Source organism: Manacus vitellinus, unplaced genomic scaffold (genome assembly GCF_001715985.3).
Source record: "Manacus vitellinus isolate BGI_N305 unplaced genomic scaffold, ASM171598v3 scaffold_13_pilon, whole genome shotgun sequence".
NCBI classification, from domain to species: domain Eukaryota; kingdom Metazoa; phylum Chordata; class Aves; order Passeriformes; family Pipridae; genus Manacus; species Manacus vitellinus.
The window spans coordinates 12,096,587-12,113,543 of NW_021938999.1; the positions used below are offsets into that span (position 1 = coordinate 12,096,587).

A 16,957-nucleotide genomic window follows, 5' to 3' on the forward strand; every position below is an offset into this window, starting at 1 on the left:
TGACCCATGATTCGGAACCATACAAGAGAGTAGACAACACTATGGCTCTGTAAACACTTATCTTTGTACTTTTCCTCAAGTGTTTATTAGGCTATACTCTTTTATTATGCCATATTCTTTTCTGGAGTTTTCCAAAAGCACTGTATGCCTTTGCTAACCTGTTGTCTATCTCTCTGTCAATCTTACTGTCTGAGGAGATGAGGCTACCAAGGTAATTAAACTGCTGGACTGATTTGAGCTCTGATTGGCCAATGGTGATATGAGGATGATGGAAGACTTCCTGAGGTGCAGGTTGATGGAGAACCTCTGTCTTCTTTAAGCTGACTTCCAGCCCAAAGAGCTCAGCAGCATCTGCAAAGCAGGATGTTAAATGCTGCAGAGCTGTTTCTGTGTGGGAAACAAGGGCGGCGTCATCAGCATAAAGCAGCTCCTGGACAAGATGGTTTAAGGTCTTGGTGTGGGCCTTCAGTTGCCTTAGGTTGAATAGACTTCCATCAGTACGGTATCAAATGTAGATACCATCCTGATCATCGAAGTCTGCTGTGGCCCTTTGGAGCATCCTGCTGAAAAAGATTGTGAATAGGGTTGGTGCAAGAACACAGCCTTGTTTCACACCACTGGTAATTAGAAGGGCTCAGAAAGTGCATCACCATATCTGACTTGGCCACGCTGATCCTCATGAAGTGAGATGATCATTTTAAGGAACTTCGGGGGACATCCTAAACATTCCAAAATCTGCCATAGACCTTTTCTGCTCAACAGTATCAAAAGCCTTGGTGAGATCAACAAAGGTTACATAGAGACATTTATTCTGTTCCCTATACTTCTCTGTGGAGATTAATAAGAATTTAAATTGATAGTAATTCTTCCCATTCTCATCCTGTAGCTTCATAACATAGTTGAAAGTACTTCAGTTTGGGGAACATAAAAGAAATATCAGTATTTGATTTCAGCATAAGGACTGAAAAGACATCTTTTAATGCAGAATAAAAAATTTGGGACTGATGTCTGGAGAGGAGGAAAATATACAGCACAAGCAACACAATAAAAATTATGTATTTCAAGCTTGATTTGGCCTAAATGATAATTTCTCCTTTCCCTTTCCACTTTTCTATAATTTTGAAAAGCCACTTCAGTGTACTTACATGATGAGACCTAATCAGGGCTTATGATAATGAAGCGTCATTGATTAATGTAACACATTAAAATAATTTCAGATATTAGTTTTACCATAATTTGCAATCTGTGAGTAGATTTATTTTAAAGGAAGCAACATGAATGAAAGTTTTAAGAAATCTGGCCTGTTTGTTTTTTTGGTTGCTTGCTTTTTTTAAAATCTGTTTGAATAGTTCATTGAACCTGAAAAGCTGGAGATATTCTGGGGTGATTAAGGCACTATGGCAGTAAAAATGCACATGTTCTAATGATAACATATCTAAAATTCATGTTTTCTGTGAGGAGAAAATAAAGCAATTCCTGGACTGGCTGAACTGAGTCGACTGTTCGTATTTAGTTAGTATGAAAATGGATTGAGTGTGCCAAAAAAGCTTTATAATCAAGAAGTTGCTGTAGATTTAAAGAATAGAATTTATTTAGTAGTTGATAGGCACAAATGTTGGTGTTAGGTGGGATAATTGGTTTGTTCAGAACAGGCAGGAACAGAACTGTTGAAAGGCAAAAAGCAGGTTTTAGGGTTAGAGGACATGACTGGAAATTAAACATAGTATTTTGAATAAGAAAAAAATAATTTTTCTTTTCCCAAATATGACAGGCTCTTGATTTGAGATACTTTGTAAAATTACTGGATTACGATATTGTTTTAACTAATACTCTAATAGGGGCTTAAATGGGTTTTTCTGAAGCCATCTTACAGTTCTGTTTTGATTTAATGCCTTTTTGGATGTTAACTGAACTACTGTGGTACTGTTTTGCTTGGGGGTACGCTCTAAATTTAAGGTTCTACAAAATATCTTAAAGTTGTGCTAACGATAAAATCTACAAATGCAGAATTTAAAATTATCTGACAGTGTTTTTTTCTCAGTTGTTTGCAAAAGGAATGTTGTGCTTTGTGATACAGAATTGCAGCAGTTGGTGATGCATCCTGCTGGAGACATATATAGGGACTGAGAATAGGAATGATAATACATAAACCAGAATGTGCTGGGAAAACACATTGTTTTGAATTTAAGTTCTCCTAGGACGTGAAATATTCTTTCAATCTATTTTAATTCTTAACTTCATTTACAAATAGTGGTAACTTCAAATGCAAATTAATATTTTTTACAAACAAACATTATAAAAGGTAGATTAATGTAACTAATATTTTTAATGCCACTGATTAGAAACATTTCTGAAGCTTTTTGCTTTCAGTGCTTTAATCCTCTTCAGGGGTATATAGATCAAAATATAGAGAACTGTTTTAATCTTTGTAAAACTGGAAGTAAAATAATGTGGTCTGAACAGTCTCCCTAGCATACTAGGGGATTTTTTTTTTCTCCTGAAAATAGCCTCAGACTGGTTATTTTTTGCTTTATTGAGGTCATGACCTAAATAAAATAAACACGTCTCTGAAGTTTAAAAAACCCAAGTGAACTGTACATCACTGCCTGATTCCTGGAACGGTAATAACGTGACACATATATTTATATAAAAATAAATTATCATCTTGTTTTTAAAAAAAGTGCATTTGCACATCCATTAAATAGACTCTGAAATGTATCAAGCAGTTTTGCTCCATCAGCTCCTCCCCTGGGCCCCTGTAAGTCTGATTTGTGTCCCCTTTGTGGAGGGGCAGGAGTGGGGCGAGGGATGTACCCAGGGGTGTCAGGAGCTGTCCTGGCCCCGCGGGTGGGGGAGGCAGGAGGACAGTGGTAGATCCTGGTTCCGATCTGTGGTTCCAGTCCGTGGTTCTGATGGGCAGCAGCCCTGTGTGCAACCTGTGCCAGCTGTGGGCTGAGGTGCTGCACTCCTGTGAGCCCCAGGAGGACTCTGCGGAGGAGGAAGGAAGGAAATCATCAACCAGGTTCTTTCTGGCTGAGAAATTGCACTTGCAAAACCACTCCAGTGTGAGCTTTATCCTATATAAATGAAATCTTCCTATCACCACATTTCAAAAAAAAAATCCTTTTAAAAATCAAACACTCCTCACAAACACACAGAGATTAGTTTTATGTGTTTCCAGTGAGGAACAGAGTTTGGCCTTTAGATCAGAAAGGGATAAAGATTGTAGCTGCTTTTGCCTTTTGTTGGCTAATTCTAGAAAGTGTCTCCAGAAGAATTATATAGTGTGCATTTCTTTGGGAGAGACATTTTGGGACAAGAGACGATTTCTCCTAGCAGTTTGAATACGAAGACAAAGCCTGATTCCTGTAGCTCTCTAGTGAGCACAAATAGGGATGTATTTTTAAGGGTTGTTTTGTGAAGGATGCCAGTATTGGCTGATTACTGGCATTGTGGCAGCTTAATGTAGAATCAGCTCTTAGTCCGAACTCTGAGCAAGGTGTTTGAGGCTGAGGTACTGAGCTGTGGTTGCCATAGTGCCCACAGTCAGACTGCTGTGTGCTCTGAGGTACCTGATGAGAGTATCATGTTGGAGTGTTGACAGAGTAAGCCCAGCGTATCTGGGGCATCTGTGTGTTGGCATCAGGGCAGACAAGACATCAGTTAAAAATAGAAATGAAAAATTGTGTGTTTTGTTGACCTTTTATGGCTGCTTTTACTGCCACTTATAAAGAAATTCTGGTTAATTCGTTTAACCAGTTCAATGATAGAGTGTTTTAGAATTAACCATTTTGGTCAACCTTTTTTTCTTAAAAATCTAGGTTATGCTAAAATTTTTTTTTTTTTTAATTTAAATAATTTGCTTTATCCTTGCTTGCAGATTTTTTGTTATCCTATGTGGCATGTTCGTTTCAGCTCCTGACTGTGCACTTCTTGCTCTTCTGTAGGTCTGAGCAGCCTCGTATAACCAAAGATGTAATTTGTTTTCATGCTGAGGACTTCTTGGAGGTAGTTCAGCGAATGCAGTTAGATTTGCATGAGCCTCCACTCTCACAGGTAAGCATGCTAAGAACTGATGATCAGTGTCCTCTGAGTACTAAGTCAGAGTTTTCACCTTTTTTCCCCCCACACTTTTTCCCTACAGTGTGTCCAGTGGGTTGATGATGCAAAACTTAATCAGCTGCGAAGGGAAGGCATCCGATATGCCAGAATCCAGTTATTCGATAATGACATTTATTTTATCCCAAGGAATGTTGTTCACCAGTTCAAAACAGTCTCAGCCGTGTGCAGTTTGGCTTGGCACATCCGGCTCAAGCTCTACCATTCAGAGGAAGAACTCTCTCAAAACATGAGTACTGTTGAAGCAGAGACCTCTGCAGACCCCAAGTCTTCGGTTGCTGGACTTCAGAGTGACAAGAGAGTTTGTACCATGGGCAAAGATACCTCCGAAGACACCAAACTCTCAGATGCTCTGCAGACCAAGTACCTGCAGCAGGAATTTATGCCGATAAAACACGAACCTCTCGCATCTCACCAGATAAAAGAAGAGCCCATGAATGTCGATCTTGCTGAAAAGACAGTGGCCCCTAATGACGTCGGGGGACAGAATGTTCAGTCTAGGCTGGATCACGTTGAGTTGACATCATTAAAGTTGGAAATGGATTCTAAATTTGAACCTGGCAACAAGGACTTGCAAGGCAAGTTGTGCTCTGGAGGTCACGTACATCCAGATGATACAAGACAACATAGTTCATCATATCCAAAACTGCATGGACAAAGAGAGGATGATTTTTTGTGCTAAATTTGTATATATGGTTTTAAATTCCTTTTTCAACTTAATGATGTAATAATGTAAAGATCATAAATTGTGAGGCAAGCTTGTGACTTGCCTTCGCATCTGTTACAGAAAATAGTTATGTAGCTTTGTAACATTCCTCAGTGCCTGTCCATAACTGTGAAGTATCAAAGCACTTAGGGCCAGATGCACTGTAAACACTGCAGGTTTAACATAAAGAAGTCTTTAAATAATTTTGAGTTGTAGGTTTTAGAGTAGAGCTGACATTTAACATATATATTTTTTGTAAGATGAGCCAGAATTCTTTTTGACAATTCCAGGCTTTTCCATAGAGCTTATTTATACCAATTTTTTCATTTTAAATGTGTCAGCACTGTAGTGTAAATATCTTTTTTAAAAATCTTTTTAGTGTGATTTATACTGAAATGTGAGCCGCTTAATAAAGGTTCATAATAACAGATTGGTTTTATTTTTGGGTCTGCAAAAAATAATTCAGTTAAACTGCCTCTCTTAAGTGGTTGTGTTTCTACCTGCACTACTGCATAGGATGCCCTTACACCTTGTGGGTGAGGAGCTGTAGCAAACTGAGGTAGAGCTGAGGCATCTTTGTAAATGCAGATTAGTCAGAATGCAGAATCAGTCATCCCTTCACAGGACTCCTTACAGGTGCTCGTTCAAGGCACTCCCCAAACTCCTGCTGTCAGATATGAATTGGAACAGAGACAAACTGCCCTCCTTGTTGTGGGGGCACCGCTGCCAGTACCCACCTGCATCTCTCCAAAGGAGCTGGTGCAAGGCAGCCATCTCCCTTCTGTGCCTGCCCCTTCATCATGCTCAAGGCACAGTTAAGACAGTTCCATTTCACATGGAAAAAAACCCTGGCAAAACAAACCAAAAAAGCAACCATCCCCTCAAATCAGTAATCTGACTAAAGTTAAAACACATAATATTTAAAGGGTTACTTATCAAACTACAAAGGCCTCAACTTTAGCAGTGACCTGTGATTCACAGAGACATATCTGGATTTGAATTGCTCCCTGTGCTGATAGTGCCAGGCAATAAGGATACTTGCCAATGTGTATAGTAGGAAGGTTCCTCATGAGTCACAGTTTGGAAGCAGGAGGTGTTCCAGTAAGAAAATAACAGTGGTGTCCAAGTTAACTGTTCTCCTGCCCCACCTATGGAACACTTGGATTCTCTTAAGCTGTGTTCTGAGGGAAGAGGGTTTTGAGGCTAGCTAGCATCTGATGTGGTAATGGCAAAACTCTGTCACTTAACTTATTTATTCTCTGTGTAATGTATTCCTGTGTAGTTCAAACACAGCTGAATGATGTGTCTTTTTCAGATAGCTACACATAGCAGTAAACTACCCTGAGCATGTCCTTCAGCTAAGTATGTAAAACTTAAGATCCAAGGCCTGTTATTTTCAAAGCCCTCTGTATCTGATTTTTGTTTGGATTTTTCTGTAGAACTTTCTGGAAGTTGTACCTCCTTATGTACCCAGTTTATAACTTTCAGTGCACTTGGTGATCACTTGGCTTGATTTGTAGCAATAGAACAACATGATTTTCAGGTGATGTCTAATTCAACTACCTGAGATCCTTCTGTTGCAAATGTTTTTTGCTTATGGATTGTTAAAATTTAAAATGTACTCACACCTGGCACTAAAATCAGCTATTTAATAGATGAGTGCCCTGATTTGTTTAATCTAAAATAGGTCTGTCAAGGAATTACTAATTAAATCAATATTTGAATTGCTAAACATTACCCCTACATAGCCATAATTACATATTAGAGAAGCAATAGAAACGTGAGTCTCTTGGATGTGGCTAAAACGTCCTCAAGTCTTACTGCTGTGTTCTTTGATGCTGGCTAAGAGATTACTACCAGTTTTGCAGCCTCAGGGATCTTGCTTTCCCCTCACGCCATGAGCAAATTCATGTGTGACATGGTAAATCATTACTCTGGCAGACTCTGATTTGAAAAAAATTAATTGGTTCACGTAAGAATCTGAGCCTTCCTGATAGTAGGAATGTGGTCTCAGCTCCCTTTGTGTTTGCTGGATTATCTGGAACCTTCCACCCATAATCTCTTTGGCTGTATGAACATCTGTACACAATTACGTAGCCTTCCATTCCTGTTCTCTGTGCTGGCCGTGGGAGAACAGTGACAGAGCAGAGCTGCAGGTTGTAGTTTGCACCAAGTGTGAAGCTCTCCAGGGGGATTAGCCAAAGACTCCAGCTTTAGCAAAACCAGCCTTGCCAGATACTGCTTTTTAAATTAAAATACAGACAAAACAACCCCCCCAAACTATTCAGTTGACTTAAAATAGAAATGTTACCAGTGTGCTGGTGATGCATGTGCTGGCCATTCCTGCTGGTTCAAGTAATGTTTTGTAACCTGTCAGATTTTAGTGAAGCGTGTACACCCTCTGGGACAGCTGATAACTTTCTGCAGCATAGACCCTGTCCAGACTGAAATAATAAATCTGTGAAAATGGTTTAGCAAATATGACTTTACACTTTCCTTTTGAAGACCTGCTTAGTGGTCTTGGCTGACGTGGCCTCAGACTTATGTTCAGGTACCTCTTGGTTCTGAGATTTTACTTTTAAACTGTCAATCTTCAACCAATTTTTTTATCACTTTCAGAATTTTAAGAGATTCAGAAAAGTGGCAGTTTTTTCATGATTTTTATGCTTTCTTTCGGTTTTTTGAGACAGCCTAGATTCTCACTTCTGTCAGAATTCCTTGCAGACAGCATATAAACCATACTGGGATTACCAATGCCTACCAGACCTCCCTTTGCATTCACAGGTGTCAGCTTTCAAAATAAAAACAGAAGTATTGTCCTCTCCCTGTGGTGTGTCCATTTTGATGGGTTTGTTCTTTGAGGTGAGAGTAGTCCTGAAAACTTCACCTCCCAAATTCATTAGTCTGACAAAGGTCTTGCTTTGACTTCAAGTGGTCCTGTGCTATAACCTTTATTCCTGTTGCATATAACTTCATCTTCAGACTTTTGCTTCAGCAATAAATCTTTCATGCCTTCTGGTGTACTGAAATTAGTCCTTACTTGTTGATTTTGCCCCTTTTCTGGATTTTGGCGATGCATAAATCTTTGTTATTTTGGCTGAAATCTCCAGTGTTTTAGTTGTCTCTCTTGGCCCTTGTTCTTGTGCAGATTGGAGAGATCTGCCCAAGGCCTGTGGCCTGACTGTGGCACTGTTGACATGTCCGTGCACTTGCAGTGGCATCCCAGTTAATGACATGATGTGCAGAAATTTAGATGTTTTCCTAGATCCTCGTACATATTTTTGGGTAGCAAAGAACTGCATTGTTATGGTTGCTGCCAAGAGCTTTCAAGGGGGTAGCTGCCACTTCTTTTTTTTCTTTGTATTACTGAATCTTTTACATTTCACTGGCAACTGACTTCGTGTGTTACATTCAAGTGTTACTCAGTGTTGTGTCACCCCCAGCCCTCCAAATGCCTGCAAATTGACTCTGAAAGAACATTCTCATTACAGGTACTGCTGGCATGCAGATTTTCCCTTCTTTGTTACTATAGTGAATATTTCAATACTACTTTAACTGAAACATTAATTCTATCTAGTATTAGAAATAAAGTATTATTTCAGAGGGTGATGATTTAATTACTCATCTGTGAAAGAATTCCTTGGTGATAAATAAAGTTGATTTTTAAGCAGATATACATGTGCACAGTAAATAAGTTGGAATTGCAAATTATGTAGGAAACGGAAATTTGAAGTAGTAGAATGCTGTGAAACAGATTTGAAACATTACAAATTTGGAAAAATGAATAAGTCTTCCAAGAAACACAGGACTGGTATTCATAGATCAAAAACTACTGCTTTCTGAGATCTGCATATGAATGAGGATGCTGAATTGACTGAAATAAATCCATGATTTTTTTCCTTGCTCATGGGCAAAATAAACTGTTGTGAGAGTAGACTGCCACGTGACCCTGCTAGGCTGAAAACTGTACTCATTTTGATCAAGAGCTCAAAGAACTCTCAACTCTCTTGTTCTAAAGTTCAAGCTTCTCAAGTGTCATTTTACTTATTTCCTTCTAGTGGGCAGGTATGTAGAGAGTCTTGTCTTTAGTCAGCCCAGCGCCTGTACCTTGCCCTGGATGTATCCAAGCTGGAAATGGAAAGGACAAATTTTCACTGCTCTCTGCTTTGCTGTGAATGACTGTCGAGAATGTTTTCTTTGATTATGAGTCACTGTGTTCAGCTGATACTTTATTACTTTCTTAAACAGATGAAATGCACTTTAAAACTGTATAAAAGAAGATACTGATATTTTGTGCAGATCCCACTGAATTTGCAGCATATGTGGGAAAATTTGGGGAATTGATTCCCATCAGTCACTCATTTCATTTTTCTTAGAAATGCAAATTATTTTGTGTTCTGTTCAGAAGCAGTGATTAACTTCACAATATCTAGGCTGCTGTTTCTGTTAGAATCATCAGGGATACTGACTTTGCAAATTTAGTGTATTATATTCTAACCACTGTTTTTCTCTGTGCTTTGATGCTGATATTATCTCTGCTTTAGAGCCGTGCTGTACTTGAGTGCCAGCTAAACACTGATCTTCTCTTGTTCTGGTCATGCTGATAGATGAGCCTACTGATGGGGGCGTTAGTCCTAAATAGTCCTTTAATATTTGATGTACAGTTATCTGATACAAACATTGATTAAAACAGCAGTTTAAACTTCTATTTTTATCAAGTTTGGTTTTTCAGTAGCTATTTTGATACCGTGTTTTCTTTTACCATTTAATTTGCTGCCCACCAGAATGATGGTGTCGTGTTGAGCTCAGGCCTGTGCTTTTTATGAAAGTCTTTTTATCTGGTTGAGACAAAATGGAGCTGAGAAGGTTATTCCCTGTGTGTGTCAAGATGAAAATCTTGAGAATTAGATCTGTGTGTGGGAGACTAATGTAACATAAGTCAAAACTGCTAAAGCTTTATCCTAAGCACACAATGACAACACTCAGCTAGTCGCCCTTTTGACTTGTGCGGTTGGGAAAAAAAAAACAGTTGAGACTAAAGAACATCTTTTAGCAGTGGTTTCTTTATGAAATTCAGAAGGAACACTGAGATAAAACTAACCCAGATGAATTAAGCTCACATTTTCCTTTCTTCTCTGTTTCTTACTCTTAAGCTGTTGTTCTACACTGTATGGAGACCTTTCTTATATTTGCCTGCTTGGGATGTTGGTTTTGTTAGGAAAGGCAGGTTGAAGGGAATGGCATTACTGAGTTGCAGATTTTCGTAGTCTTTATCCAACTTCAGTACAAATACAAGGAGAAAATGTAGAATTTATATTGAACAGTTGTAGTGATCCAGCTGCAGCAGAGATTCCTTAAATTGCCTTAGTTCTCAAAGCCTGATGTTTTTCAGCAGCAAGGTCTGTTCAGGTCTAAAAGGCTCATATAGGAGATGAACTCCATCCAAACTCTAAAACAATAAAGGTATAGTGAGAAGGTACAAACACTCTTTTCCCAACTCAGCATAGTTATTTTTGCTTCAATCTTATTTAAAAGTGATGTGTTACAGGATAGTACTATGTTTTCTGTGCTAGTAAATTCAAACAACTTATTTCTGAGGATGCAGTTGTTCAGGAGCTTTATTACTGAAAAGCCATGTTATTTGTTCCCAAAATAATATTGATGTTAAGACAGGAAACACCTGACATTAAAATTCTGAGTTTCTGGGAGTCTCATAATTTTAACTTTCAGTTTCACTTTGTGTCACCCAACTTTTAAACTGGGCAAATGTGAAAATTTCCATGAGGTTACACAAAGATTTTGCTTCTGTGCTAGACACAGACATGTCAGAAAATAATACTGATAACACATATTTTAAATTGGTTATGTCCCTCAGTCCTGTGCCCACTTACTCTGATATTGTCCTTCATGCCTAGCAGAGCATTTTGTGTGTGTGTACACACGTCCTTAGAGCATTCAGGTTAAACTTCGTTATACAAGGGGATGTTTATGTCACATAACTGCATTTTGCCAGTATAAAATGAACAGAAAACTGGATACTGTCCTAAATGGTGACAAATCAAGAAAAGCAGTCTGAATTGGTAATTGAAAATAATAGTTTCATGGCCTTTCACACACGTGCATTGAGTATTTAATCAGATAAGAATAGATACTCTCCTGCAATGGATGCTGATGTGTTCAAACTTCTATAAGTGATTGGAAGAGAAATAAATTATGTGGAATATACCTCTTCATATACAATACATATTATCAGTACAGATAAATACTTCCATTTCATTTCAGCAAGCTTTTGAATTCCGGTTTAAAACAAAGCTGCTGAAGGCCAAGTTCTGTGCCCCCCATCAGCTGCCACAGGGAGCTGAGACAACGTCCTTGTGCTCCTTCCTCACAAAGCAGTGTGAGCCATCTCGGCATCAGCCTCTCCTGTTCCCTGCAAACTCCAGCAAATCTGCCTTTCACTTGTTTTGTCCTGTTAATGTAATTGAAGATCAGTTTGGTAAATTTAAGAAAATGTGTGAGCAGCACTGGTTCCACTCCCAAGCTGTGACCAGTGCCTTTGAGAACAGTGTAATAAACAGGTGTAATTAGTTCCCACAGCAGCTTCTGGAAAGGTCACTGTGGGCTGCAGTATACTTTGTATCATAAATCCTTTTGAATGAAGTTCTGATGTCACAGAGAAGCAACACTATGTACAAAAAGTGGCACAGTTCAGGTCAGTTACATGTGGTAAAAAAAAGTCAAAAGGGGTATTCCTCTTGTCCAAGTATACCTGTAAGGACAAGGAACCTGGAGAGCTGAGCACTTCCAGCTGGCTCTGTGTGACTTCTCCATGACACCAGCAAGAAACATCTGCTTCAGCTTTCAAAATCTCTCACTTATTTCAAGGTTTGTAAACCTTAAAAAAAAAAAAAAAGGCAAACCCACAACCAAAACTGAACTTGTTGATCTTTTCCTATTGAATTAGAGGCAAGAATTAAAAGGAGATTTGTAATAACTGTGTGTGATTCTAGTTAATTAGAGATGCCAAACTTTCAGATAATTGTTACATCTGAGGAAGAGAAGGGGTTTATTAAGGGGGCAGAGTCATTCATGGCCCATCTTGCTAATAATACACCAAGTTCTAATGAGGCCAGTTCTTATTCTTCCATCATTTAAGTTATAACAATCAGTTCCCATCCCCAGCTCGGCTGAGGAAAGCTGCTCTGTGCTTCCGAGCAGTGTGGGGGTGTTTGACATCCTGTTAACAGGGCTTTTTGGATTTTTATTCTGTGAGAATCATCAGATGGGGAAGGACTGTGAGCACTCAGTTTTATGCTTGGTCCCATACCATACCCGAGGTAAGTGTGTGTGTTGCCTGGTGCTCATCACCCAGGGCTGGGTCCATGGGTTTGTGTTATTTTTTAATTTGCGTACAATAAAGGGGTTATAAATATTTTGCACTTTTTTGACAATGGCTGTGGTTTAGATTTCTTTTGTATTTGTCTCTTCTTTGTTTCCCCTTCGGCAAGGTCAACCATGCTGAAGCAAAGACGACTTAAATTCTTTCTAAAGATCACTTGTTACTTGATGTTTTGAATTGAGATCCATTGCCTTAGAGTGGAACATGTTGTTTTCTTGGACACTGCTGAAAGAGCTTTATCTGCCAGTATGGTTCCCCTGTATTTTTACCCATGTCTGTGTGATTAAACAGCAAGAGTAAATCCAAACACTTCAGGAAGGATTTTTTTCCACAGAGAAGTACATTGAGTGTCCATAATTAAACTTTTATCAGTGAGACACTTTGATCTCGTCATGTCCTGTTACCCTAGACTGTTTTTCCTGGGCTCTTTTCATTCACTTGACATTCTTTTGTCTCTAGGAACTGTAAATGGATCAGTACCTTCAGTGTGCATGTTAATGATGTCCTAGACAACTGCTACATTTGAATTTGGTGTTACTGTAGCGCCTGGAAGAGCACTTTAGTCCACAAAATATGCTCATAGTTCCAGTCCTTCCCCTTTGTTCATTTGTTACCCTGAACAGTTCATTTACACATCTGAGTTTGCCATTGCTCCATAAAGCCAAGGGTTCACCCCCAAAGATTTCCTATCCTCAGGCATTGAAAACTGTCTTGTTCAAGTACCACTTTGGGCAGGTACAAATGCAGCGCTGAACTCACCCTGTGGCTCCAGTCTCTTGCAGCACTGGGGATTTCTCACTTGGAAAGGAATCACCATTGTCTCCCTCTTTTCTGGATCTTAGGACTGCTTGCACAGTTCAGCTACTAACCCTTTTCCCTAGGGTTAACATACTGGTTATTGGCCGGTTCCGTAGCTTAGGAAATAGTGCTTATTTTTAGACTGGCAGTGGAGTCTCACTGTCAAAAGTAAAACCAAACTGAGTCACTTTATTGCTTTTTTGCTCTTATTTGGCAGCGATCAACTGTTACTGATTGTTAAACCAAATTACGCTCCTTATGGAAATTACTGTTACCTGGTTATTTCTTGACTTATAGCATAAGTAGCAGAAAATGTTAGTCCTCTTTCCAAGGATTACTCAATGTGCTGAATACCCTGGGTACAACATTTGTGGTTCCTTTGAGAAGATCTTCTACCTGCATGTATCTTATTCCATGTAACAAATAATAGTAATCATACTAGAACAGCTTATGTTGAACAAATACTTTTATTTACAAGAGCATATGTGATAGTTTTAAAATAAAAAAATGGAACGAGTCTACTTCCAGTCTTCAGCCTGCTTTAGATAAAGTCTCCAGCTTGACTCATTTCTTATTTGGCTTTCTAGATCAAATTCATGGCAAAATGGTAATATTCTGGTAATTTGGTGCCAATCATTGGGCTGAAAACCACCTGGCAGAGCTCAGTCTCTTCGTACATAGAAGATATTGTATCCCAGTTCCACCATCCCGCCAATGAGCAGGGCCCACAGTGGGATGAACACGTAGGCCAGTTTCATGGTGGTGAATCGCTGCAGCTTCGCGCAGAGGGCGAGGCAGAAGGCCAATTTCAGGAGCATTGCAATGAGGTACCAGGCTTTCTTCTTCATGTTCTGGGAGCCGTTCCGAGGGTCAAAGCCAGACTTGCACCGTCCAGCCATTTTTACAATTAACATAACTAGGAGAATTGTATCGAATATCCACACTGGAATGAAAATGAGGAACCAGTTCCATGGTGCTTTCTCATCCAACTTCAGCACCAGCATGATGAGGAAGAGTAACGTGAAAAGCCATGTCAGCAGTACTCTTTGCGCCAGGGACATTCTCATTTAAACAGCTGTGAGAGGAAGGCCTTCACTGTCAGCAACAACCTGACAAAACAAAAGGGAGGAGGGAAGGCATCAAAAGATGGCACTACATCACCATTAGGCATATTCCTCAAAGGAGAGGAATTTATGGTTCTTGCTTTCCCTGCCTTCCAACCTCACCCACACACTGTTTCCTGGCACTTCTTTTGTAACTACCATGCTCAGCTAAACACTGTTTGCTCCAGTCCCCCCTTCCCTTTAAGAGCCTTAAGTCAGACATGTAACTGCCTTAATCTAAATTTGGTCTGTGAAACAAACTGTGCCTTAATCCTAAACTAGCTGTCAGACTCATTTAGGGATTTTTGAATGCTAAGAATATGCTTAGATCCATCTTCCACCAGTACTGAGGCACTCACAGCTAACGCTTGAAAACAAACATAAGAAAATAACCACAGTAAAATGTTAAACCAACTAAGGAGCAGAAGTAACAACCCCTCTGAGAGATCTAGATTTCATGCTACAAAGATGAATAACTAATATATACCAGTGAAATGGTGCTGAAATAGGTTTCTTAATTATTTTAAAAATTAGAGTTAAGAAATTTAATAATTCCCTTTACAACACTGACATCCTTTCACCTGAAAGAAGAAAATGAGCTTTGATTTGTTCCCGATTACAAAAATATTTGAAATACCAAAAGTGAGATGTTGTGTTTGGAAGCATCTAATCCTCAGCACCAGATGCTGAGGGAAGGACAAGAGCTGCTTCCCCTCTGTCCCCTCAGTGCCCCTGCCCACAAGCTGCTGCACCTTCCTCTCTGTTATTACCAACCCTCACAACATCACCTGATAAGCCTGTTAAACTCACCCAACAAGCAGAAATCTACTACCACCTTTTTAACTGGGTTAGTTTTTTGCCAGTTTAGGAAGCTGAACAAATTCTGTGCTCACATAAGCTTTGGAACCGGTAGGAGGGAAGTAAAAGTTGCTGTTTCAGCTGGTGAGGAGGTGACTTGCCACCTGGGAGCGAGGGGATAACCATGTTGTACACCAATAAAATTATCCTACAATTTACATCTGTGTTTTCTGAAACACGATTCAACAGATCTACTATTTTGTTCAGTCTTGGGCTGAAGTTTGAATGGATTTGATTTAAAGGATAGCAGTAGGATTTCTTTTAAGGAAAAGATCCAATTTTGCCTAAAATTGGAGTTGCTGTGAGTGCATCCCCATTTTGTGTTGGGGCTGACACTTGTGTGACCCAAGGCAGGCCAGTTCCTTCAGCTGAACTAGCCAAAAATAAAAGGGTCTAAAATAGGATTTTTAATTTGCTTTTCACAGTCTCAGTTCTGCTCAGAACACTAAAGGGTCTCATGAAAGCCAGTTACTGGCAGGGTGGAACCAAGACCTCCACCCTCCCCTTCCTTAGGGAAGAGGTGAAGCTCAGCAGTGGCACTGAAGAGTCAATTGCTAAGGGGACAAAAAAATCAGAGGAAGTTTAGATAGCCTTGTTCTGCTCGTCACAGAAACAAACCCAAACTAGCTGGCAGGTGCAGAGGATTACAGAACAATTACTATGTCCTGCCTGAAGCTTTTCCAGTATTTTGAAAACACTTCCAGTATTCTCAAGTACAAGTCTGTGGCTGAAGTGAAGAGTCGTGATCTGTAATGAAGTTTCAACACCCATGAGAATGTTTTTTGAAAACCAGTTCTAGAAATCAATGCTACAAACACTGCAAGAAGGAGGCTCTCTCGATAGCAAACTGGAGAAAGCAGAAACCAAAGAAACAGACTGGAAACTTGGGCCTGAAAGGAAAAACGAAATTCAACACTGTTAGAGGTATCAGGTTATCAGATACTCAGAGAAGGTGCTATCACCTATCTCTGGAGGAAATGGGAAGCTACTGAAGATGTATTACATGAGGCTACTCAATTTAAGGTTGCTCACTTGAAAATATGTGTTCAGGACCACTTTGTAACAACTGAAAAAAGCAGAGGCAGAAAACTCAGCATGGGACGTTCTGCTGCCTTTCTCTGACTTAACAGATGTTACTGCAAGATTAGACAGGACTGCAAAGCCCATCAATTTTAGAAGCTTTTTTGGATGAAAACTCAAGAAAATCCAAGTGTACTTTTGAGAGATCTTAAAGTCCAAGTAAAGAAAACTACTAAATTTTGAAGACTGACAGCTGGGTGTGCAGCTGACAATATGATGGAGGGTTTGATTACATGAAGCATCTCGTAGTGCAGGATATGATGGGCAGACTCTGCTGGAGCCCAGCTATCCCAACACCACGGGCAGCACTTGGAAAATTTAGATGCAGCTGTGGTACAGGTCTGACCTGGCTCTTCTGTGAGAACTGGGGATGTCAAAGGCAGAGAGTGACAATAGAAAGGCTCTTGACACCTTACACATAATTAGGAAGTGAGAATTCTCAGTGATGAGAAACATCAAGGAGCATCACTGACCTTGATGGGACGATCTGCATAATCAGGATGTTATGAGAGCTAATTCTGTCCTATTTAGAAGGAAAAAATTAAGTGGAGGGAAACTTACACATGACATTCAGTGCAGTGGTAACGATAACACAGATCTGTACCTTTAGATTTAAACCTTGAACATCGCCTAAAAAAGTCCTGAAATTTACATTATGCTGAAACCAAGTTAAACAGAACTCCAATTCGATTAGATATCATTTTGAACCTATTCGGTAGGTACGAGTAATTTAACACCTAGAAAGAATACCGCGGTAGGCCCGGTTTAAAATCCCATTTAAGCACAGCTTTGCTATTCACAACCTCGGCCCCTCCCTCGGCCGAGCGGCCTTGTCCCGCCAGGCCCCGCTCACCCGGCCATGCCGGAGGCTCCCTGAGATGGAAGCTCCCCGCG

At 39.8% G+C, this 16,957-nt stretch overlaps 2 protein-coding genes across 2 annotated transcripts in view; one reads left to right on the forward strand and one right to left on the reverse strand.

The window, feature by feature from the left end:
* RSBN1L (round spermatid basic protein 1 like) overlaps positions 1-5,253 on the forward strand; it is a 48,973-nt gene extending 43,720 nt beyond the window's left edge. Inside the window, 2 exon segments of the mRNA XM_029958079.1 lie at positions 3,948-4,056; positions 4,145-5,253. Of these exon segments, the coding sequence (XP_029813939.1) occupies positions 3,948-4,056; positions 4,145-4,801 (766 nt within the window). The 3' untranslated portion in view covers positions 4,802-5,253.
* An 8,217-nt stretch (positions 5,254-13,470) lies between these two features.
* On the reverse strand, positions 13,471-16,832 carry TMEM60 (transmembrane protein 60). The gene has a single exon (XM_008928881.3). It carries the CDS (start codon positions 14,087-14,089, stop codon positions 13,685-13,687), a length of 405 nt encoding a protein of 134 aa, XP_008927129.1. The 5' UTR covers positions 14,090-16,832; the 3' UTR covers positions 13,471-13,684.
* Between the last annotated feature and the right edge of the window lie 125 nt (positions 16,833-16,957).

What these genes read in the sequence shown, in the direction of transcription:
- TMEM60 (XM_008928881.3), bottom strand. Translation starts at nt 14,089, where the DNA reads ATGAGAATGTCCCTGGCGCAAAGAGTACTGCTGACATGGCTTTTCACG.